At 35.8% G+C, this 24,673-nt stretch overlaps 1 protein-coding gene across 4 annotated transcripts in view; it reads left to right on the top strand.

The window, feature by feature from the left end:
* Window positions 1-24,673, top strand: part of GPATCH2 (G-patch domain containing 2) — a 106,280-nt gene that overhangs the window by 6,967 nt on the left and 74,640 nt on the right. For 2 of the 4 annotated variants that reach the window (XM_026695749.2, XM_087933540.1), the window contains exons 3-5: window positions 2,516-2,577; window positions 6,684-6,866; window positions 8,982-9,037. In XM_026695749.2, coding sequence (XP_026551534.1) covers window positions 2,516-2,577; window positions 6,684-6,866; window positions 8,982-9,037 — 301 coding nt within the window. Of the gene's footprint in view, window positions 1-2,515; window positions 2,578-6,683; window positions 6,867-8,981; window positions 9,062-24,673 lie in introns of all 4 variants that reach the window. The other 2 variants (XM_026695748.2, XM_087933534.1) reach the window with 1 other exon arrangement.

Raw genomic sequence — 24,673 nt, 5'->3', positions numbered from 1 at the left:
TTTGTAAGTAAGTTACAGGGGTCAGTGGTACTATATATGTAATATTACTATATATGTAATTAATAATTTGTGTTTTTCCAGTATGAATAGAGTTCATACAACACTATTTCTATGTTCTTGCTGACGCTTTTCCCTTTTAGTGCAATGGCTTTTATTTGTTGAGAACTTTAATCCAACAATAGTTGTAGTTATTTACTCAAACATTTGCCTCGTCTTCCTTTAGCATGGGAAACAAAAACATTTAACAACTGATAACAGATTGGAAATAGCATGTACTTGGCAAGCCATTTCAATTCCTGACTATTTAAATAGTGGTTGGAAAAAAAGATCTGTCTGAAACCTTGAAAACCAATGTAAGCTAATCTCTGCACCAACAGAGGTAAATGGATCAATAGGTTAACTTGTAAACAATTTTCAGTATTGCCTAACTGTTGTATACAATAAAATGGCTAAATAATTGTATGGAGAAAACTTAAAAGAACAATTAGAAGAAATCTGAAAGGGCTTCCTTAAAATCTTAATTAAAAGAAACTCCATAGGCATTTATAAAGGACATTTCTAATTTGATTTTTTTCATGGCAAAATTGTTCCTGTTCTGCTTTTGATAATAGCTCTCCCAGATAAGTGGCAGACTCTTGATGCACTGAAATATTGAAAAGAATTTTTAACATATATAAAAACCGAAGTACTGCTTATGGACATTATAAATTAGCACCAACAGAGAAAACTAGCAGTTACTGTGATAGATGCAGTCATGTGACTGCACAATTACACACTTATTAAGCAAATTGGCATTGGAAAGCTTTGATACTTTTTAAGTCCAATCCTTGTTATTGCAGACAGCATTGCATTTCAGTTCTGGCTAGATGTGATGATTGTTGAATCCCTTTTAAGTATGATCAGATTTTTTTTTTCCTGGTTATAATTGTGACTTGCTTGCCTACAGGCCTAGATTATACTAATTTCTAATTTACCATTAAAATTATTTCTGGAGAGGTGAGTGTTACTGAACACAGGTGAATTTTTAGGATTAACAACAATAACTTCCAAATCTTCACCAGCATTTCTTATGCAATTTGGGTAAGTAAAGTAACTAAGCATCCAGTTGTGTACAATACAGAGTAGAGTAGAATTCTTTATTGGCCAGGTATGATGAGACATACAAGGAATTTGTCTCCAGTGCATAAGCTTTCAGTGTAGATACAACAATAATGATAGAAAAGTTACAGTTTTAAAAGTTCAAAAGTATACTTTAAAGAAAACCAAATCATCAGAGAAATTAGGCACCAAAATTGCTAAAAATCTATGAGATAACCTAGTTCAAAGATATAACTTTAAAAGAAGTTTAAATAAAAAGTTAAGAACTGTTTTAAAAAATTAAAATACAGGATTACTGGATTAAATTACTGGATTGATTTGTATTAAATTACTGATACTAAGTCTGTGGACTAAGTTCAAAATTTATACAGTATCAACATATTGATACAGTATAGTTATTTTCTTTAGGATTTATAAATAGATGGGAATTAATCTCAGCTGTACAAAAGTGGAAATTTACTGCAAATGTTAAAAGGTCCATTTTTGTTGGTCACAATTAAATTCCAAATAAGTGTATTTCACGTTATTGCGGGATTTTACTTTGTATCTTTTAGAAAAATAATTTGTATGAAACAGTAGTTCATTAGCAGTGATATTTTGGTAAATTTTAAACTCAGGACTACTTCCTACAGAATATTAGAAATGTTTGGACATTGATTGCATTCTGGATCCTGATGCTGTTTTACAATATTAAATGTTCATTATATTAAATCTACATTTTTACATCATTTTCTACATTTTTACTTATACATGCAAACATTTGGGTAATGAATATAATTATGTTGTAAGAAACAGAAATTAGTAAGTAGCAGAAATTATATTTTTTGTTATATTAATTTTTTCTTGTTTTTCTCAAGAGACCTTATACATTGATTTAAAAGACATCATTGTACAAAAGCTCTTTTTCAATTAAATAATAGAATTGCAATGAACATTTATGAGGTAGGCCCATAATATTTCCAAATGTTAAGAATGGGTATTCTGACATGGGATACCTATTTTTCATGCAACCAAAAGCTGAAATAGTTTTGACTCAAATTCTCCCCCCCCCCCCCATTTTTTTTTCTTTTTAAAGTGAGCAATGGTTTTAGGATCAAGCTGAATAGCACAGCATAAGAAAGGAACAGTGAGCCTTTGATGGAAGCAGATAATAAAATGCATCAATTGTATCATCACCTCATTGCAGTCACATCTGGCTTACTGTCAAGGTCCCATTAGATTCCTATGGTTTTATGTGCCAAAAATAATACATTCTGTAGTTAATGGAACCGTTATATTTGCAGTTTGATCTTTTTAAAAATAATATCCTATTTTCTTTTAGATTTTGTTAAGGCTTAAGTTTCATCTGAGTGCAATCTTGCCTGTTTAAAATTTTATGACTGTACTTCTGATCTTTTCTTTTTCCCTATTATCACAGTGAATCCAGCAGCCTCAGCAGTAGTGATGCTGGTTTGTTTACCAATGATGAGGGAAGACAAGGTACTGAAACATTTTTAAGAAATGTATCCAGTTAAGTGTTTGTATACTACATCAGCAGATAATCAATATCCTAGTTTTTGTTTTTTTGATTAAAAATGTTGTATAGAAAATCCAGCTTGTTGGGTTTTGATACATTGTTTTATTTTTGTAATTTCATTAAGTATACTTTAATCCAATTGTACTCTTCTGCTTCAATACAACTGAGTTTAGAGACATACACATTGTAAATTAGTTATTGTTTCATGGTCCCAAATAATTAATTTCAAAGATAATATATTTGATTTAAGACTGTGTTGCAATAAATAGGAATTTCTGTGTTTAGTTGTGATCAGTGAACATTCAATATTATTCATTCTCTGACTGTGATGAGGTGGGGTTATTTATGTTCTGTGGACACTGAACTATTGAAGATATCTCTTTTATATTAAGGATAGCTTTTACAGTTTAGATTAGATTAACTGAATTGGAGAGACCTTGTAGATTATCTAGTCCAACCCCCCGCCCAAGCAGACGACCCTATACCATATCTGACAAATGGCAGTTCAATCTCTTCTTGAAAGTCTCAAGTGATGATGCTCCCACAACTTCTGAGGGCAAGGTGTTCCATTGGTTGAGTGTTCTCACTGTCAGAAAAATTCTCCTTATTTCTAGGTTAAATCTTTCCTTGTTCAGTTTCCATCCATTATTCTTTGTCTGGCCTACACGTGCTTTAGAAAATAGCTTGACCCCTTCCTCTCTGTGGTAGCCCCTCAAATATTGGAACACTGCTATCATGTCTCCCCTGGTCCTTCTCTTCACTAGACTAGCCAAGCCCAGTTCCTGTAACCGTTCTTCATATGTTTTAGTCTCCAGTCCCCTAATCATCCTGGTTGCTCTTCTCTGCACACTTTCTAGAGTCTCAACATCTTTTTTACAGTGTAGTGACCAAAACTGGATTCAGTTTTGGTCACCACACTGTAAAAAAGATGTTGAGAAAGGTGTGGTTTTAGTAAGGCTTTATAGAGTGGTATTAGTACTTCACTTGATCTTGATTGTATCCTGTTGATGCAATTTAGGATTGCATTGGCTTTTTTGGCTGCTGCTGCACACTGCTGGCTCATATTTAGCTGGTTGTCCACTAAGACTCAAAGATCCCTCTCACAGTTACTGCTATTACACCTGGTTTTACCCAATTTATATGTGTGCTTTTGGTTTTTCTTGTCTAAGTATAGGACTTTACTTTTCTCTACATTGAATTTCATTTTTTAGATACGGCCCAGTGTTCAAGTCTGTCAAGATCCATCTGGTTCTTGAGCCTATCTTCTAGGTCAGAGCAAGGGTCTTCAAACTTGACAAGTTTAAGATTTGTGGACTTCAACTCCCAGAATTCCTGATCTAACATGACTGGAGGAGGAATTCTGGGAGTTGAAGTCCACAAGTCATAAAGCTGTCAAGTTTGAAGACCCCTGTTCTAGGGTGTTAGCTATTCCTGACAGTTTGGTATCATGTGCAAATTTGTTCAGTTATTTATAAAGATATTGAAGAGGACTAGGCCTAAGATGGAACCTTGTGGCATCCCACTGCTTCCTTACTTCCATGTAGACTTAGACACATTAAGAATTACTCATTGAGTACGTTTGTCAGCCAGTTGCAAATCCATCTGGAGGTGATTCTATCTATCCCACTTTTTTTCTAGCTTCCCAAGAAGTAGGTTATGGTATACTTTGTTAAATGCCTTGCTGAAGTCTAAGTATATTATGTCCACAGTATTTCGCTGTTCTGCTAATTTAGTCACTATGTTGAAAAATGAAGTAAGATTGGTTTGGCATGATCTATTTTTAACAAACCCGTGCTGACTGCTAGTTATTATTTTACTTGTTTCTAGATGTTGGCAGATCTGTTCTTTTATTATCTTTTCCAGTATCTTCCTGGGTATTGATGTTAGGCTAATTGGTCCATAGTTTCTGGGGTCTGGTTTTTTTTTTTACTTTTTTGAAGGTGGGAATCACATCAGCTCTTTTCTAGTCCTCTGGTAGTTCCCTGGTACTCCAGGATTTTTTTTTAAAGATGTGGTTCAGTAGTTCTGAGTTGATCTCTGCCAGCTGCTTTAGAACTCTGGGATGTAATCCATCAGGTCCCAGTGATTTGTGTTCATCAAGATCAGACAGATATTCTCTTATTATTATTTTGCTTATTTTAACTTTTATTTCTGGTCTGTCTTTTACAGTTATGTTTTTGGTAGGTTGGGCTATAGTTTCTTTTTGTGTGAAGACAGATTCAAAGAATGAGTTAAGTAGCTCTGCTTTCTTTCTGTTGCCTGTTACTTCCTTGCCATCTTCAATCTTTAGTGGACCGACTGTTTCCTTGATTTTTTTTCTTGTTACTTATATGTTGGAAGAAACTTTTTTTTATTATCTTTGATTTTTGTTGTAAGTCTCTGTTCATTCTGAGCCTTTGCTTTCCAGCCTTTGTCTTTGCAGATTCTGGCTATCTTTTGATATTCTGCCACTCCTTCCATTTTTTGTACTTGTCCTTTTTGTCATTCAATTTGTCTGAGAGATCTTTCTGCAGCCATGCTGGTTTCTTACTGGATTTTCTTTCTCAGTGTTATTGTGCTGGTCTAGGCTTTTATGATCATACTTTTCAGAGTTTCCCAAGATTCTTGAGTTGTTTTCCCCTTTAGGATTTTCATCCAAGGAATCTGTCCCAAGTTCTCTCTCAGTTTATTGAAATCAGCTCTTAAAATTTTAAGACTCTGGTGTCATTATGTTCTATTGCCTGTGTTTGTGTTATGTTGAATTCTAGTATGACATGGTCACTCTCACCCAAGGTTCCTGCAGTTTCAACTCCCTCTATAATTTCTTCTCTGTTTGTAAGTATTAAGTCTGGTATGGCTGTTCCTCTAGTTCCCTCCTCTACCTTTTGGACGACAAAGTTGTCAACTAGGTTAGTTAGGAACCTATTTGATTTCTCACTTGGTGCAGAATTAGTTGTCCAGTTGATATCAGAGTAATTGAAGTCCCCCATTACTATTGTAGTATGTTTCCTAAATATATTTGTTAATTGGTTCTATTTCTATCTATTTTTTCTGTTTGATTGGCCTATAGTATACACCTGTAGCCATGTCGTTCTTTTTTTATATATTGACCCATATACATTCTAGAACGTTTTCGTCTTTCATATCATGCATTTCTATATAGTGGTTCTTTACATACAGTGCAACTCCACCTCCTCTTTTATAGGGTCTGTTTTGGCTTTTTTTTTTTTGAACAGTTTGTATTCTTCTATCAGTATGTTCCAGTTATTTAAGTCATTCCAGTTTAAAAGTTTATGTTCATTGAGAACAAGTTGAAGAAACCTTTTTGAAAGAAAGAAAGAAAGAAAGAAAGAAAGGGAAAACAAGCAAACAAAAGATAAAAGCAAATCTGGATATAAATATCAGAAAAGGGATTTGATCGAGCTGCATCTTTAAGTGCTTTCTTAGATGTACTCAGATAGACCATGGGATGAATTCTTTTGAGAGGATGGGTAACTTCAAATATTGAAGTTGAAAGACAGGAGCTAGAGTCTTTATTATATGTCCAGTCCAGGTCTTAATTCCTCATGATGATTCTGAAAATTTTCAGCCAAGCTAAAACAAATCCTTGCTTCAAGTGGCTACAGTTCCAAGTTGGCATTTCTGACATCATCCACTCTTTTTACCAGTTGTATCATTCTAGCCATATGGAAAATGAAGAATAACTTTAGGGCACTCTAACAAAGGTATAAACATTTCAAATAATTTTGTGAAGGGTATATTTGAGATTTTCTTTTGAATTTTATACTATATGATTTATTCTTTTTAAAAAATTCCCATATGGGATTATAATTTGTTTTATTAATGTTGAAACCACACTAAGTGAAATAGAATTGTTTTTAAATTATTTCTCAGATTTTTAAATGACCTGCAAATAGAATTTTATTTTCTTTGAATCTCATGCTAGTCAATGAGAAATCCCAAAGAGTTTTGCTGCCAAAGAAAATACAATTTAGAAGAGAAAGAAGAAATAATTCTTATTACAGATGAAACATTTGGGAGGATAACAAACTTCAATATGTCTGAAAAACATGTGAAATGTTTCTTATAGGTGATGATGAGCAAAGTGACTGGTTCCATGAAAGTGAACCAGGAGGTGCCTGTGGGATTACTGGAATTATTCCTTGGTGGGAAAAGGAAGATTCAGCGGGACTGGAGAAAGAGATGCCTGATCCTATCTTTGAAAGTATTTTAACAGGCAGCTTCCCACTTATGTCACATTCAGGCAAGAGAGGTCAGTAACTTTTAAAAGACTGCTTTGGAATTAGAATTGTATTAAATTAAATATTGTTAATAGAATTTGAAGTCTGCAACCAACTTATCTTTTTTTAAATTTCAGTCTAAAGCTTTATTGTATATTGTAAAGGTATTTCGATCCCAACTGGGGTTGGAGTTTCATTGTCAAAAGTTCAGGTATTTATGGAAGAGAAAGGGACATAGTTTGGGCTGATTGTGTCCTCCCCTTACAATTCTGAATGCTATCTCCAATACTTTTCTAAACATTATTCAATATTCTAGATCTCATTCCTCCCTTCTCCTCTATACATTTCCCATTGTGTTCTCTGGTAAAAACTAGTTTTTTCTTTTTTTAAAAAGTTTTTGATAATACATAAGTAGTAACTGGGAAAAAGCCAAAATCAGTTTTCAGTCCTCAAACAACAGTGTGATGTGTTTATATTCTGAAGTAATAACTAGAGCCATCTTCTAAGAAGACAGCAGTGCTGCTCTCTTATAGCAAATATGGCAAGGACCTTGTGGAATGCACACCTGATAAAATGAAGTATGGTCCACAGTAAAATTAGTTTTCAATGCACCATGAGATTCTTTGATATTTTGTGCCAATTCATACTGATTTTAGGATGGTCTGTTACTAAGAAAATGAATAGGTTCTATTTCAAACCTTTGTTTAATTCAAAACTCTTCATTTTAAAAGAGCGTAAAGTTCGAGACAGTTCTATTTCAAGTTCGTAACTGAGCTTGAAATATTTCCCAGTGATAGGTTGTTTTACACTTGAAACAGCTATTTTGCAATTGAAGCGAGGCACTTCAAACTTGAAATGGAGTATTTAAAATTTGAAAGAATTTGAGTGAGAAATCCCTAGTTATTATTTATTTATTCATTTATTTATTGAATTATTTATTATTCATTTATTCCTTTTAAAATTATTAAAAGAAAATGAAGACTTCTCAAAAGTTCCATCTCTACAAATATTCCATTTCACTTTTTTTTCCTTTTATATTTTTTTTGAAAATTGCAATCAAGTAAACAATCTGATTGTGCTTTGTCTGATTGTTCATCTCTTGGACGATGACATAAGAGAGTGATTTATAAATATATATAATTATCAAGTTTCCAATTTTGGAATGATTCCAACACTGTGATAGCATTTTGTATTTAATAGTACAAGTAAATTTCATATAACATATATATGTTGATCCATGTCTGATAATGCAACTTGTTAAAATTGCAGTAGAGATTTGCCATATTTTATTTTTAGATAAATGTAAACAAGAAAATGTTTACATCTGTCATCATAGCTGTTGTAGAATGCCAATATAGTTACATCGCAGAAAATTTAATTGAATATATTTCATGAGAGGAATGGAATGGATGGAATGGACCTTGGAGGTTTTTTAGTCTAACCCCCTGCTCCGTTGGGAAACCCTATATCATTTCAGACAAGTGGTTGTCCAATCTCTTCTTAAAAACTTCCAGTGTTGGAGCATTCACTTCTAGAAGCAAGTTGTTCCATTGATTGATTGTTCTGTCAGGAAATTTCTTCTTAGTTATAGCTTGCTTCTCTACTTGATTAGTTTCCATGCATTACTTCTTATCCTGCCCTCAGATGCTTTGGAAAATAACTTGACTCCCTCTTCTTTGTGGCAACCCCTGAGATATTGAAACACTGCTATCATGTCACTCCTGGTCCTTCTTTTCATTAAACTAGACATACCCAGTTCCAGCAACCGTTCTTTATATGTTTTAGCCTCCAGTCCCCTAAACATCTGTATTGTTCTTCTCTGCAATTTAAGCATAGAATTTAGGAAAGCATGTGTGATATGCAGGGTAGTAGTCCAACTGTTTAATCTGTCATTGACAATTCCTTTGAAACCTACATACTATATATTAGGAGATTGTTGTCTTCTCTAGATAATAATTGCACATTTCCTTTTATGTCCTTGTACTATTTATATGCAATTTTCTTATACAGTTAATTTTAATCCAAAAGAGAATTTTAAAATATTTTAGATGAAGAAAAAATATTTATTTTTTTAGATTGTCCCTTTGTAAGTGTATATTATATTAAGTGTATACTATATATTAATTGAACTGTAATTTTATTTCTAGATTTCCAGACAAGGCTTAGTCATCTTCATGGAATGCCACCCAGGAACATCAAAAAGGTAACAGGAAACACAACTGCAATGGTGAGCTGGTTCTCATAATTTATTGTGAGCCATATTTTCTTACTAAATTAAACCATATGCCAGTATCAACTGTCTGCAAACAATTGTATAAAGCAATTATCTTACAGTAACATTTGATTCACCTGCCATTTTTAATAGTGGACTTTTTTCAGAACTGTACAAATCCATAATACAAAAAGTAGAGATATATTAAATGATGATCTGATTAAATGATGGGATAGACAATATTTATTTGTTTAGCATATTTATTTAGCATTTATCATATTTGTTAACAAATGTATTTAGCAATTGTCTCAAACTTCTGTATTTGTAATTCTATTGTAAATGACCTGCTTACCTCTAATTCTGGGAAATCCATGTATCTTTTACCCTCAAATGTTTAAAGGTTTGATCACTAGAATGCAATGTATCAAATACTACAGACAGATTTGAAGAAACCTAATTTTAATCTTCATTGTTATCCAGAACAAAATCATCTTTTGTTCTGGAAAGTAAAAATTATCCCGATGTAGTAGATCAAATCTGAAAACAGGAAAAAAAAAACTTGAATCTGTCAAGTTTATTTGAAATGTTAGACTAATATTAATATACATGTGATTTTTACATGTATGCTTGATAAACATGACTTCGTGTTAGTATAAAAAGTCTTTTTGTGAAAATTAGTTTGACTAACTGTATGAAATTGTATATTTCCTTGTGCAAGAGCAGCAGTTCTGGGTTAAATCTACTTTAAGACCTTGGCCTGTGAACTTTGTCTTTAGAGGTAATGAATCAGATGAATGGTGTCTAGTTGCTGGTTACAGATCTCCGTATTTTTATTTTTGGTTCACTGCTTGCTTGAACATAGCCCATTTTCTAGGCTTATTGCAATCTCATTCTAGTATTTTATAGGTGCTATTACAACTGATAGATTAAGTTCATGATATTGATGACACATGACTTAACCAAACTAAAAACTGCATTTCTCCTCTAAATTGTGAAAAAGGTGATTAAGTTTCAATTGATGGGAATGTGCCGTGTATGTATGTATATGCATACATTAATGTATGTTTGTGTATATGTAAATAAATGGAAAGAGTCAAGATTTGTTTTCTGATATGAGATCTTAATAGTTGAAATATTATCTTATTCCTGGAAAATACATCCTTCTATATGTATGTGTGTATGTATGTATGTATGTATGTATGTATGTTGCATACAAATATTACTTATATTAAATAATTTTCAGAAAGCTGGATAATTTATGCTTTTTTACGCAATTGTTTTTTATAACAAATTACCACTATTCACTTTAGAAATATTAGACTGGTGATGGTATTCTGATTTCTTTTTAAATTTGATAGGAAAAGTATTGTTGTGGATAATTTTCATTCTGATAAAAATTCTCATCTCTCTTCCCATATGTATTAAGCGTGTAATATTATTAATATGTACATTGCTGCTTCATGCAATTTAAAGAAGGATGAAGAACAACTTCAGTATAGCTGATTTCCTACTGTACAAGCAGCCTATACTTCCTACAATCCACTACAGACACACCCAATAGATTTGCCTTGAAAATTTGACCTGTCATGACAGAAGACATAAAGTTATTAGTTATCAATGAAGAAAGTTCAAAAGCAATCTTAAAAATGCTGAAAACCAATAACAAAAGGAGGAATCTAATGCCTGTGACATCTGGTAATGCTGAACAAGAAGTAATTACTGCTATTAGACTGTTACACTGAAAGCAAAAGTGCTTTTAGAAAGATTAATTCCCTGAGCTAAATAGGATACTGCAAATGCAACTCTTTGAACAGAATTGAGATGATGACCTGTTCTTTCACTTTTAACACAGATGAGTTTGCAAAGCCTTTATAGGAACAGTTGCTCAGTGCCTATGAAAAGAAGAAAGGACAGGGAGGAAGGGAAAAGGACATACTTTCTGATGAGGTTTCTTCTTAAGAAAGGGCCAAATCATAAACTTTGTAGCAATGCCCATAACAATGCACATAACCTTAACCATATACTCCTGTTCAGCTTGATTAAATCATACGATGTAATAGATTACATATGATGTAGTAGATACATATGATGTAATAGCAATGTAAATAAATCCTTCTACAGTGTTTGTGCATCCTAAGAACTCAACTAAGTGGGTCAGGAAAGGAGTGAAGAGGTACGAGGTTTTATGTGTGCGTGTGTTTTGTTTCGTTTTGTTGATCAAAAGTGTAAGTGAAGATATTAGTCAGATTCTGGAGAAGATAAAATCTATATGCCTCATTGCTGGCAATTCTGCCTTTATTATATACTTATGCTGAAGTTCCAATTTGTTTCTTCTGTTAGAATGGAATTGTTGATATTTTGCTTTTGAAATATTCCCAAGAGGCATCTACATAAAATCAAAACATAATTAAAATATTATTATAATATAAAGACTTAGGCTGTGATTTTTTTAAAATGAAAGAAATTAACTGAAGTGTGGAGAGAGCAGTATCTATCCTGACATTCCTGCTATAATATCAATTATTTATTACTGAATACTTCTGGTGGTGGTCAGTGTAATCCATCTGTTATATAGCATTAGAGTCTTACTACTCGTGGTTCTATTAATTATAGAACAATAATTTCAAGAATGTACTTAAATATGGTGTAGTTTGCAATTGATTTAAATTCTGTGAAATATGTGGACAAAAAGACCTCAGATTAAGATACTGCCTCATAAACTCATTGAATTATTCTACTGTATGTATCTGTTTCTCAGCTTCTGCTATCTAGTGTAGAGATAGAAAATTTTGTCAGGATTATTTGAAGATAGATAGATAGATAGATAGATAGATAGATAGATAGATAGATAGATAGATAGATAGATAGATAGATAGATAGTTGAGGGGGTGGGGAGGGAAGGACAAGGAACATTTAAGAAGTTTGTTATGTTGGTGTTTTCTATTCAGATTAAAATTGAAAAAAGATTGCCACAGGGTTTATATCATACTGTGAATCTCTATTTTTCCTAATAGAAGATCACCTGTTAGAAAATATTGTAATCCATAAAATGAACACATGTGTAAGCTTGTGCATTTATTGGAAGAAAAGATGAACAATTTTGAGAATACTTTTTTGACAGTGAAAGGTACAAAGGAATTAAGAAGTTTCTGGGAAAGAAACACCAAAGGGAAGTTTGTGATTCAAAGAAGCAAGTGGATTAGGAGGTATGGATCAATCTCTCACTCCTGAAGACAGTCCACAGTGGCCTGAATAAATTTGCCAATCTCAGAAAACAGTCAAGCCTCCATGGGTGAAAGGAGATATGCAGGAGGTATGTTGTTCTCCCAATGTTCATATGCACTTGCAGGATGTGGGAGACAGGCTTTCTCAAATCCATTGATAATCCCCTAACAATTATTTTGGGGATGAACAATACTCCCAGAAGGACCTTGATAGAAATCCAGAAAATATAACTCCTGTGCAAGAAAATGAAGAGACAAGGAGTATAATTAATATTTTCCTAGTTTTTCTAGTTGTGGATCTTGTTGAAAAAAGAGAAAATTGTTTCATACACAGAATACTAAGAGAAAGTTTTTTCACACACAGAAGCCAGTTCACATGCACATTTAGCTCTTTTTTATTCATCATGTCTCTTTCTAATGTAATCTCATTGTACCTGCTAACAGATTATATATACATACACATTTGTCTATTTATAATTGTATGTGTTTGTATAGTTATTAGTCTGCATTGTGATTTTATTTTAATTTTGATGTTAAAAATAAATATATATATATATATATTTGACTTTCAACTCTTTAGTGTAGGAATAGAATTTAAAACTATACTTTTTAATAATGTCTTTCTTTAAAAAGGATTGTATTTGAGCTCTTATTGGTGATGCTAAAACTACAGTTTTAAGAAATCAGAAACTTCTTTGGGTTTGATGGATTTCTACTCTTTAAAGAGAAACAAAACACTAAATATTTCTAATCCTGCATTATTTACCGCATGAATGGGTAAAATACTACTTTAAGACTCATAAAATTTAGAGGAAGAAATCTGCCAACTGTAGCAGGAATTAGATTTAGGAAGAGAGGTACAGAGTCAAAATATTGCTACAGAATTAAATGTCAAAAATCTTCTTTAATAGTAGATATATAGTTCACAGTGTCTGGTTATGATTAATACATTTAATCTAAATCACTGAAAGTTGCCCTCTCCTTTTCCATAAAATACAATGAGACACAAATCAGTTTTACTATAGGTGGAGAACAATTGGAAAATAATGCATCTTCCTACCCAATAAATTGTCAGTTATACCTTTTAACTAAATCAATTCATCTTTTCAAAATTTATTGCAATTTCTAATAATAAATCTTCTCAAATGTTTATTCATTTGCTGCCTGATACATTTGCACCACTTTTGCTATAGTCTATTGTTGTTGGATTTTTTCCCTTTTGATTCATTGTAAATTATAAATCTATTCTGAATCCATTTGCTACTTAAAAGTTAAAATCTATCCCCTAGCCACTTCTCTTTTTTGTCCTTTACACATATTAATACCCTTGAACTTTGATTCAGCCCAATAAGACGATCAGAATACTTTTTATGGGCTTTGAAAGCATTAGATAGTAAAGCAACCGGTATGAAGATGATTATTCTAGATTTTATTTGCATACACCAGATAAATTAAACCAAATGTTTAATAATGAAATAGTTCATATTCAATGAACAAAAATTAATGTTGTACTGTACAGATAGTCCTTACCTTAAGACATTCGTTCAGCAACCGTTCAGTGTTATGATGTTGCTGAATGAATGGATGGAATGAAAATTGCAGGCCCAATTGTGGTTATATGCTAAGATCCATTTATATTTTTTTATCCCTATCCCTAATAATAAACATTTTTTCAATTTTTACATTTTTACAGCCATAAAACACCACAGATGCATATTGCCTATTTTTAGATATCATTTGCATTGCTACCTTTTGCTTTTAAAAAAAAAAAAAATACCTAAACTATTTGAAAAGGAATAATACAAAATTGTGATTTCTATAAAAGAACTGAATTTTCCAACTACCAAACTCATAATGGCTCAAATACTTCTTTTTCAAGAATATGCCACTATGTTTACATAGTGAACAGTGAAAGAATCTCTTCCCCTCAAAAAAGTGGCAAAACCTCTTGGACCAGACGGCTTTGCTCACAGTCACATTTGTCATCATGTGCTCTCAACTGGATTATTGCAAGGCATGCTACTAGGGAGTGCTCTTGAAAAGTATTCAGAACATTCAACTGTTGCAAAATGAGGTTGCATGGGTAGTAAATGGTATTGGATGTTCAACTCACAAAACACGACTACTTCATGAGCTGCATTGGTGGCCAGTGCGTTAGGGTCCCATCAACCAAGAATTGTTGACTAGTGAGGGATTAGGGTTCTCTGCCAAGCCCTTGTCCTCTGGGAAATGCTCCCTTCAGAAACCAGGATGACAATGGACACAGCTGGTCTTTTGTAAGGCAGTGAAGACCTGTTTTCATGCCCAGGTGTGTTAAGGGTACCATTTTTGGCTATATTAAAAATCTATGACAATAGTTTTACTCAGCATCCATCCATCCATACATACATACAAACATACTATATTGTTTTGTTTTATATTTCTGTGATATGTATCACACAGAATCACTTATTGAGATGGACAACTACTGAAATAAATAAAAAAATATTTACACCAAGATACCTTCTCAGCTTTAATAAACGGCATTTCATTCCAATCCTAATCTTAAACCATTCTGTGATCCTTGGAGTTTCAGAAATCCCATTAAGTTTTCTTGTATGAAAATGAACTTTATACGTTAAAAATAGTTATAGTTCTGCCTTATGTTAAAAAAAGAAACAACAATAAAATATTCTTTATTGGGATTAAAAATATACACCCACAAGAGCTATTACAAAAAAAAAAAAATCCTTTCTACTAAACTCAACTCTTTTTGCCACTCAGAGTAGCTTGTGTGAAATGGGTGGCTATGTAAATTTTTTGAATGAATGAATAAATCCTCCAAACAGATTATATGGACAAATAGTCCATGTAGGAGTTTCTGGCAATAGTATGAAAATAGTTTACCTATTGCCTTCTGGACCAAGAAGTTGTACATCAAATCTTGCTATTCATTTGACACAATGCAGCATTAAAAATATGATCCTCCTTCACCAATTATAATTTGAAGTAGAAAAGTACTTTGCATTATGTAAGAACTTATGGGAACTCATTTTATTGCACATATTGATTCGGCCACATTTAAAAATCACTCGATACATCTTTCAGATTCTGTATTTGGCTTTTTACTTAATTACTACATAATTGCAATTACATATAATTATAATAAATGTCATTCCTCATCTTATTTTGTTTGTATCATAACAACATGTTGATAAACTAGTAAGCTATTATAAAACACTGTAGTGACAACAAAGTAAAAATGACTTAATAAATATAGTAGATAAAATTGAAGCTTGGTATACTATATCAGTAAATCTGATAAGACCTGATAACATATTGGGTGCTGAAATGATTAATTTGAGAGATAAAGAAATCATTTGCATGGGAACATTAGAATTCATTAATTTCACTAATTACATAGTGAAGAAAGCATCTGTTTTCTTCACAAAAGAGCAGACATTAATTATGGGTCTTACCTGTTCATCTAAAAATAGTGACAATATGTTCAGTTTTTCTCTCTAAATTGTTGATTTTCATAGAAAGTCTTGACATTACGGAATTGTCAAGACCTCATTAATAAGACAATTTTCAAATAAAATTATGTTAACGAACGTATCAAGCTATTGATAGTTTTTCAAGAGATGTTTTAGATTACAGTACTCCAATTTAATTAACAAAAATATGTTAATTAAAAAATGTTTTTCTAATTATTTTAGAATTGTAGTAATGTGATTTATACACATCCAGGAATTTGATAAAAAGAAATGCTTTGTGGAATATATGTTAGGATTAAATGCCCATGACAGATAATGAGGTCAAAAGGAGAATTTTTAAGCATGGTCCATATGCTATATTTACATATCAATTTCTTCCAGGGTGTACAATGAGACTCTGCTTATTTGCAGATCCAGAATGTTCATTGGAAAAAAAAAACCCGCAAGTGAATTGTCTGTTAAGCTTGCCAGTTCATATGATATATGAACTGAATATGCATAATTAAAGTATGTTTATTCAGCTTTTGTGTCCCAACAAGTTGGAATCACATGGTTAATTTACCAGCCAGACAAAACACTTAAGTAATAGAAATTGCCCAAATTAGTAAAAGCCCAGAAATTTAGACAAAATTGGGTAGATGTTTCAGAAGTAAGCCTTTTTTTATATGAACTATATAGAACATCTTCTATATTTTCTTTATATACTTTCATGTCATGCTGGTATTTTCTATCTGGAAGAAATTAGGAAAACAGGAATCATTCAAATATCCAGTACAAAAATATAATTACAAAACTTTTTTAAAATAAATGGACTTAATCCTGTGACTTTCATTTATAAATTGGTGTTGCTAGATTAGCTTACTTTAAATATAACTCACTTGTTGATTTTAGCATGTATTTTCTTTAGTTTCTGATCTTCAGTGTGAGGACAATTATGAGCTGCGGTGGCGCAGTGGTTGAGTGCAGTACTGCAGGCTACTTCTGCTGACTGCAATTTGGCAGTTCAAATCTCACCAGGCTCAAGGTTGACTCATCCTTCCGAGGTGGATAAAATGAGGAGCCAAATTGTTGGGGGCAGTATGCTGACTTTGTAAAATGCTTAGAGTGGGCTGTAAAGCACTGTGAAGTGGTATATAAGTCTAAGTGCTATTGCTATTGCTAATTATAGAATGCTAATTTGTACAGTGCATTTTTGCAATATTATTTATTGTGTTATTCAAAATGGACAATGTCTGAAATTGGTGTTAAGGCAGAGGTACTCTTTTAACCTTAGTTATTTTAACTGTGGTGTTTCATGTTGTCTGAACCTTGGTATAGAATTTAACCAAAAGACATTATAAGCTTCCAACTACTGAACATAGAGTCAAGTGTAATGAATAATTGCAGGATAAAACCATTCCTGGAATGTTAATTCCACTGCAGGTTTTGTTTTGTTTTCAAGCTAATTCCAGAGGTATGGGAGATTTATAGTTAGATACTATGAGACTGAAAAGAATTAATCCCTACATCTATGTACATAGACATTAGTCCCTTCTGCCATATTCATAGGCATATTTATGTATGGCATGGATAAAAAGACTATGATAAGTATTTTGTCCATTTCAAAATTTGAGAACCAGATGTCACCCAATGAACTTAAATACTGGAGCAATCAAGAAAAATAAAAATATTTTTTTCACAACAAGCAAATTTACATTTGAAATTCACTACCATAAGAAGTGTGCTGGCTACCAGCATGGCTGCTTCAAAAAATATTGAACAATTCACAGAAGTAATGGGGATTGGAGACCATTAACCTTGATGGCTGTGTGATTGGCTCCGAAAGCCACTGTGAGGACAGACTGCTGGACAAGATGGGCCAAGGATCCAATCCAGCAGGATATTGCTTATATTCTTATGTTCTTATTAATCTCACTGGTTAACAATACATATAACTTTTTTTGCTTATGAATTGAAAATCTAGAAGGGACATCTATTCAACCACTGTATAAGTAACAGATGTTAGTCAAGGAGGAGGAATTGCAAATCACTGGATGCGTAGTTTTGGTGTGTACAATCCCATTGTGATAGAGTCAGGCAGGAAATAGATGCTATAAGGACTATTGGAACTCTGTTGTGGGAATAATAACAGGGTCTTGAAAGCTTCCCAGAATTCCCTTCTGCCCTCTATTCTGTGCAGAATCAAGCCAGAATTATTTTAGAGTCTCTTCCTTATTCTTACCACTTTTCCCAGAGCCAAGGTATCATTTATTTTCTGTAAACATGTGTTTGTATTCCTCTCTCTTTCTCCTGTGACATCTACTGCATTGTTCATATAATGCTTGTTACCCACAGACATTGGAGTATCGATATGAAATACAGGTCTTAACAATTCATCTAAAAATAGTGGATAGATGTAGTTTTCTGTCTTTAATTTTGTTTTATTTTCATAGGAAATCTTGACAGCCTGAAATACATTTTTTTAAAAAAATACTGGGCATGTGAAGTTCTCTTAACAGTAAAGTAGGATTTTATAAAGTATCACTTACTAGTTACATTACAATGAACTTGTGCTATTTTTTTTGAAAATATCTCTCCCAATTCTAAATTTCTTCTTTTTTTTTCTTGGAAAAAAGTTGATATTTTCAAATAAACAGGAGAGAATGCCTCTAATAACTGCAATACTGTTTTAAAGTGTCTATGCTTTCTTTTTATTCCATATTAGAAAAAACGTGTGTGTGTGTATTTTCGTAGATTTTCACGGGTACAGATATGTAGGTCTAATTGTGTTCGGGTCTTTTCCCGTGTAAAATTAAGAGCATCTTGGCAACATTTCAGCGAGGTTCTACTCACCATCCTCAGGCTGGTGCTTTTGGCTTTATGCCAGTGCAAGCAATGTGTGATTGGAGCTGCCATCTCTCTATAAATACTGGTGGTGGGGGCTGGTGTGCTGGGCTGGTTGGCTGCGCTGCTGCCTCTTGATTGGTTGATGGAGTTGATGTTGGTATAATGGGCTGTGTGATGGCCTTGTTAGTTTTGCTGTGGAGATATCCTGGATCTTGTGCTGTAATCTCCTGGGTCGTTTGTTTTGAAGTGATCTTTTTTCCATTAGCCTCTCGTGTTTTAACGGCTTGGGTAATGGGTTGTGTGATGGGCTTGCAAGTTCTTTTGTTGTGGTATCCTGGGTCCTGCGTTGTAATCTCCTGGGTCGTTTGTGTTTTGATCTCTTTTCCATTAGCCTCCTGTGTAGTAACAGCTTGGGTAATGGGTTGTGTGATGACCTTGTGAGACTTATTGCTGTGGTATCCTTGGTCTTGTGCTGTGATATCCTGGGTCATTTGCTGTGTTGCAATTTCTTGAGTTCTTGTGATGTAATTTCCTGAATTTTCTGATGTGATATCCTGAGTGGGTGGCTGTGTTGTAGCATTCTGGGTTTTAGTCTGGCTTCGAATTTGGGGGTCTGGGTCTGTGTTCTTGGCGTGTGTCAGCTTGTTTGGTTTTGGGGTCGGGGGTGCAACAGCTGGCGAAGCAGCCATGTTCTGTTTTCTGGATGGTGGTTGTCCTTCGTTTATAGGATGGGTTTGGGCCTGGGTCTGATGAGGGGGATTGGCTGTGGTGTCCCATGTTGTTTTAGATCTGGTGTTGGTTTTCGTGGCTGGGACTTGTTCGTTGATGAGAGCTAGCTTCCAGATGTCTGGTAGGCGGGAGGTATCGTCCCGTCTATTCATGTTATGGGGGTGTTTCTCTATCTTGATGGCTTCCCTGATTATTCTCTTGCTGGAGTGTTCAGTGTTGCATATTAATTTGGTTCCTTCTCTACAGAATTATCAGAGAAGCCATAGAGATTGAAAAAAGACCTGAAAGCATGAATAGAAGAGATGATTCCACCAGAATGTCAATTATTTGGAAGCCTGCACTCACAAACAAAAAAATCTCCACACCACAAGCCAGGCAAACACCTGGGCACAAACAGATCCCCACTTATACCTCCAGCTCAAACACACCCCAACCAGGCACCCAGATGAAACCTAGCTTCCTAATAAATGATAGCCATCCATTTACTCGGAGCCAAGCTGCACTAAAAGCCTCCAATACAGGAACACAATGTTGCCAGCCAGTCAAGACAAAAAAAGCCACAAAACAGACAGAAGATATAAGAAAGACCAATCAAGCAGAACACAGCAAACTCCAAGACCAATAAACACAGACCAAGCCTCCCAAACAATCAGGATGAAGAAAAAACCATTCTGGCACAGCAGTAGGCTAGCCCCAAATTTAAAACTGAAACGGCTGTGAAAGTCTGAATAACACTATACAGAAGCCTGATGATGACAGATGAGATTCTGCCGAAACGTTGCTACAATTTCAAAAGCACAACTATAATGACGTGGGAAAATACCTGAACAAAGCTGAATACCATACATACATACATACATACATACATACATACATACATACCAAATGGTTTTGACTTTCACAAACCAATTATTATAGTTAAATTGATAGAATCAGTTCACCATTGTGTTAAATTAATCAAATTGGACAAAACCTGAACATAGTAGCAGTTCAGATAAATTCTATTGGCATCAACCTAATTAAATATAAGCTCACAATGTTTCTTGATTGGTCTAAAACATGTTGATGGAGCTGAAGCTCCCATAGCTTGTGAAAAGAAAGACTTTATGACCTCACTTAAACTCTTTGTTTTATCTGAGATGATCTACCTTGACACGTCCATCAGTGTGGAAATGATCATTGAAATCTTTAATGGTCTGTCCCTTGGCAAAATGCCTGACATATAATCACTTGAAGCCTATTTAAAGTGTTTTGGATGTTTTTTTTATCACAGATGTATTGAAAGAAAATAATATTAAGGAAAAGATAACTCTTTTATCCAAATTTTCTGATCTTTCTTGTTATTCGGTACAGTGATGGTCCAGTACTGTCTGTAGGCCTATCCTTTTACATAAATATTTTTGTAAAAAAAGTAATTGTTTAAAAGAACAATTTTTCTCCCATGAGCTGTTCAGAGCATCCAGAAGTGGGAGGTGCTTCAGTCTCTTCTGGAAAGGCTGGGCTTAAAACTCCGGGACGCTCGTCCTCCTCCACGGGACATCTCCTCAGCGTCCCCAGTTTTAGCTCAGCCTTCGTGGTAAGAGGTTGAACATTCCCTGACTAGAACGGTTTTCTGATTCAGGTTTGCTCTTGGGTTATTTCGGCTTGTAAAAATCTTCCCCATTTAATTTGGCTTTTTTCAGGCTTGTGCCTCTATTAGGTTGCCTCGATCAGTTTAAAAACAGTTTCTTTGTAACTAGTGGAGCCTGCCACTCCGCGGGCAGCCTGAGGCAACCGCCTCAGGCAATTACCTTATCTAACTTTCCGATTGTCTTCTCTGCGATCGTAGCGGAGCACTCGCAGCCGTGGCTCACTTCACCTTGCCGTTTCGCCTGACAGGAGCATTTAACTCGCAAGTTAAAGCCTCAGCAGCAGCGGCTCGTTAAACTTCTCAGACATTAGCAGTGGAGATTCTGGCTTCCTGCCTTTTTCAACGGCTGGCTCAAGTTCACGCTAAATATCACAGGCGCCATTCCCCGCTGGTTTCCCTTTTTGGGGACTGGGGCAGTACCTTCCCACTTCGTTCTCCCTGGGTTTAGCTTTCCCTTGTCTGTCCGACGTTGGATAAGCAGGCTAGTTATTAAACAGGAATTTCCTTGCAATTGCCTTTGGATCATTTCTTTGGAGTGAAGCCGCAAGTGCCATTTTAAACAGCGGGACGTTTTGTTTTGACAGGAAAGAATCTACCACAGATCCTGTATAGCTGGTTTCCCTTGTTGGGGACCAGGGATCTAGAAAGTTCTTGCTTGGAGCGCTTGGGGGTTTCCCTTGTTAGGGACCCTTAGATACTGTTTTCCGTATGCACAGTTTTACATATAGATATAGGCACATGGATATGGATATGGATATGGATATATATATACACACACACACACACACACACACACACACACACACACACACAGAGAGAGAGAGAGAGATATGGAGGAGCATTCTACTTTCAACCACAGGGGAAGGCATCACCCCAAAGTACAAATATTAATAATAATAATTTAAAAAATTAATTAAAAATTAAAGTCAGAGGCAAGAGAATCAGTCATCCACAGTGGAAGGTGACAACGCTCTCCGCTCCAAGTCAAATAAGTCCCAGATAAGCCAGTGGGCCCCAAAAAGGCCTCTAAGGCGGCAGATAAGGATGCCCATAGACGGCACCTAGCTTTGGAAAGGCAATTGCAGAAACGAGCCAGGGAGGCAGACAAGATGGCTATGACACAACAATCTGATCAGGACCCAAGTCCATTGATGGGGCCTTTGGACTTATCTACCCAGCCCAGGCAGGCTGTTTCTGGACAACCTCCCATAGGCACATCTTCTCCAATGAGCACTGCCCGGCTAATCCCAGAGGCAACCTTCACCCCTACGGTCGCCGGCCTAAGACAGGAGGAGGGATTACCTGAGACTATCCCCATCAAAATGAGGCAATGGATGGAGATGGCGATTCAAATGGGCATTGCGGCTGGAGTTCAGCAATCCATCAGGACCAGACACTTCTCAGCTGCTTCAGATGCGGGATCCCTGTCCGCTTGATCCTTTGCACATATGGGACAACACCAAACTCAGGTATTCTCCAATATTCCTAGCATACCAGCCCAGGGTCTTCAGGAGGAGGTGGAATTTGAGGATCATGGGTTCCCATGGAGGGGGGGGGGTCAATCCATCAGATGGATTTGGGGTTGTCAGAGGCTGACCCACTAGAACGGGGAATATCGGATGATGAAGGTCTCATTCCGGACCAACTTACCTTTTCTGGCCTTTTTCACCCGCACCTCTTTAAATCCTTACTCTTCAAGGCAAAGAACACCGCTAAACTAGGCCCACAAACCCTCATCCATTGTCAACAGGGTCTCAGAACTTATCCGAGGATCTAATATTCTCACAGCCGGCTAATGAGGCGGAAACTACTCCTGTCCCTCGTATGTTTGCTGAATTAGTACAAAATCAATGGGCATCAGCAGCATCATACCCAGCCCCAACAGGGTACGATAAACGATATTATAATTTGGCACCAGAGTTTTCAGATTTTCTCAAAACGCCGGAGGTGGATGAGCCCATTGTGGCACTGGCCTCTTCTTCAACCTTTCCCAATGAGGCCGAGGAAGCCCTGAGACCGGAAGAAAAGAGAGCAGAGTTGGCACTCCCTAGGGCGCACGTTTCTGACGCCTTGGCCATTAGGGCAGCTACAGCGGCATCCTTTTTTACATGGTCCTCCCTACGATGGCTCTTCCACTTGAGGGATATATTGCCAGCGTCAAATGTCAGAGCCCACCAGGACATAGCTAAAATTATTGCAGCAGCAGAATTCTCTGCTGACGCCACATATAATGCAGTCAAATTCTCGTCTACGGCCATAGCATCTCACGTATCAGCACGGAGACTGCTATGGCTTAGGCATTGGCAGGCGGAAACCAAGCATAAATGCAAGTTGGCATCAGCCCCAATATTGGGGGATAAATTATTTGGCAGTGTCTTGGAGCCCCTCCTTATAGAGAATAGAAACAAGAAAAAAGTGCTTCCCCCTCTTTTTCGGAGGTCTGAAAACAGAATGCCCCAGTCGTTTCAAAGGGGTTCCTTTCTGCCCTACTATCAAGGCCCAGACGTTCCCAGATCTCAGAGAACACCAGACTACAGGCCCAGTTTTAAACAGGATAGATCTGAATCTTCCGATAGATGTCAGCAGGGAGGCCAAAACAGAAGAAACCCCAGAGGCACCGGAGGCCGATTTTTTCATCGTCCCAAGTGAGTCCTTGACAGCAGTTCCCATTGGAGGGCAGCTAAAATCATTTGCTGATCAATGGGACAGCTCCAACTCTGATGCGTGGGTCAAGGACACTATTAGGTTTGGTTTGGCACTAGAGTTTCAATCCTCCCCCCAAACTTTTTCATTAGGAGCTCTAGGTCCACGGACCCCATTAAGAGGGTGTTGATGCAGGAGGCTATCAATTATCTTCTACATATTTGGGCCATTAGAGAGGTCCCATCTGAACAGCGGGGTCAAGGCTGTTACTCTCTATTGTTTGCGGTCCCAAAGAGTTCGTGGGGCTGGAGGGCAATTCTAGACCTCAAACATCTGAACAGATCATTGGTTTATCAAAAATTCAAGATGACTACTCTCTAGTCCATTCCGCTCAGCATCAGAGAGAATGATGTCCTGACCTCTATAGATCTCACAGAGGCTTATCTACATATACCAATTAGACCTGCTCACTACAAATATCTTAGATTTTGCTATTGTGATCGGCACTACGAATATATCCCCCTACCATTCGGTCTGGCTTTGGCCCCTAGGACTTTTACCAAGGTCCTCACAGCTTTGGCTGCCTCAATCAGGATCAAATCTATTCATTTACAATGTTATCTGGATGATATTTTAATCTTCCAGACTTCAAGCAAAGTTGGATACCAAGATTACGCTGGAGACCCTTCAGGGTCATGGCTTTTTCCATAAATTGGGATAAAAGCCATTTGATCCCCTCAACTAGGTTAGTTCATTTAGGGGCAGTGATAGATACCGTGGAGGGCAAGGTCTTTCTCTCTCAGGACAGGTTAAACAGTATCCAGTCTGACCACAGAGATCAGAGCCTTAAAGAGGGTTTCCCTGGCAGTGCTGTCTTAAATGTTAGGGAAACTGATTTCTTGTATTTCCATTGTGCCTTGGGCTCATTTCCATTTTAGAGAGCTGCAAGGGTTCCTGCTACCTTTCCAGTGATCCGGAAGAGCCACTTCCAACGTCCAGATAAAGGTACCATACAATGTTCTCCGATCGCTCCGCTGGTGGTCGGAAAACACGATAAACAAGGGGTGTCCTTTCAAGGAACCTTACAGGGCAACGATCA

This window comes from Pseudonaja textilis, chromosome 1 (assembly GCF_049901715.1).
Source record: "Pseudonaja textilis isolate UNSWEBS1 chromosome 1, rPseTex1.2, whole genome shotgun sequence".
In the NCBI taxonomy this organism is placed as follows: domain Eukaryota; kingdom Metazoa; phylum Chordata; class Lepidosauria; order Squamata; family Elapidae; genus Pseudonaja; species Pseudonaja textilis.
The sequence above is the reverse complement of the archived record's forward strand: the minus strand, read 5'-3'. Positions and strand labels throughout refer to the sequence as shown.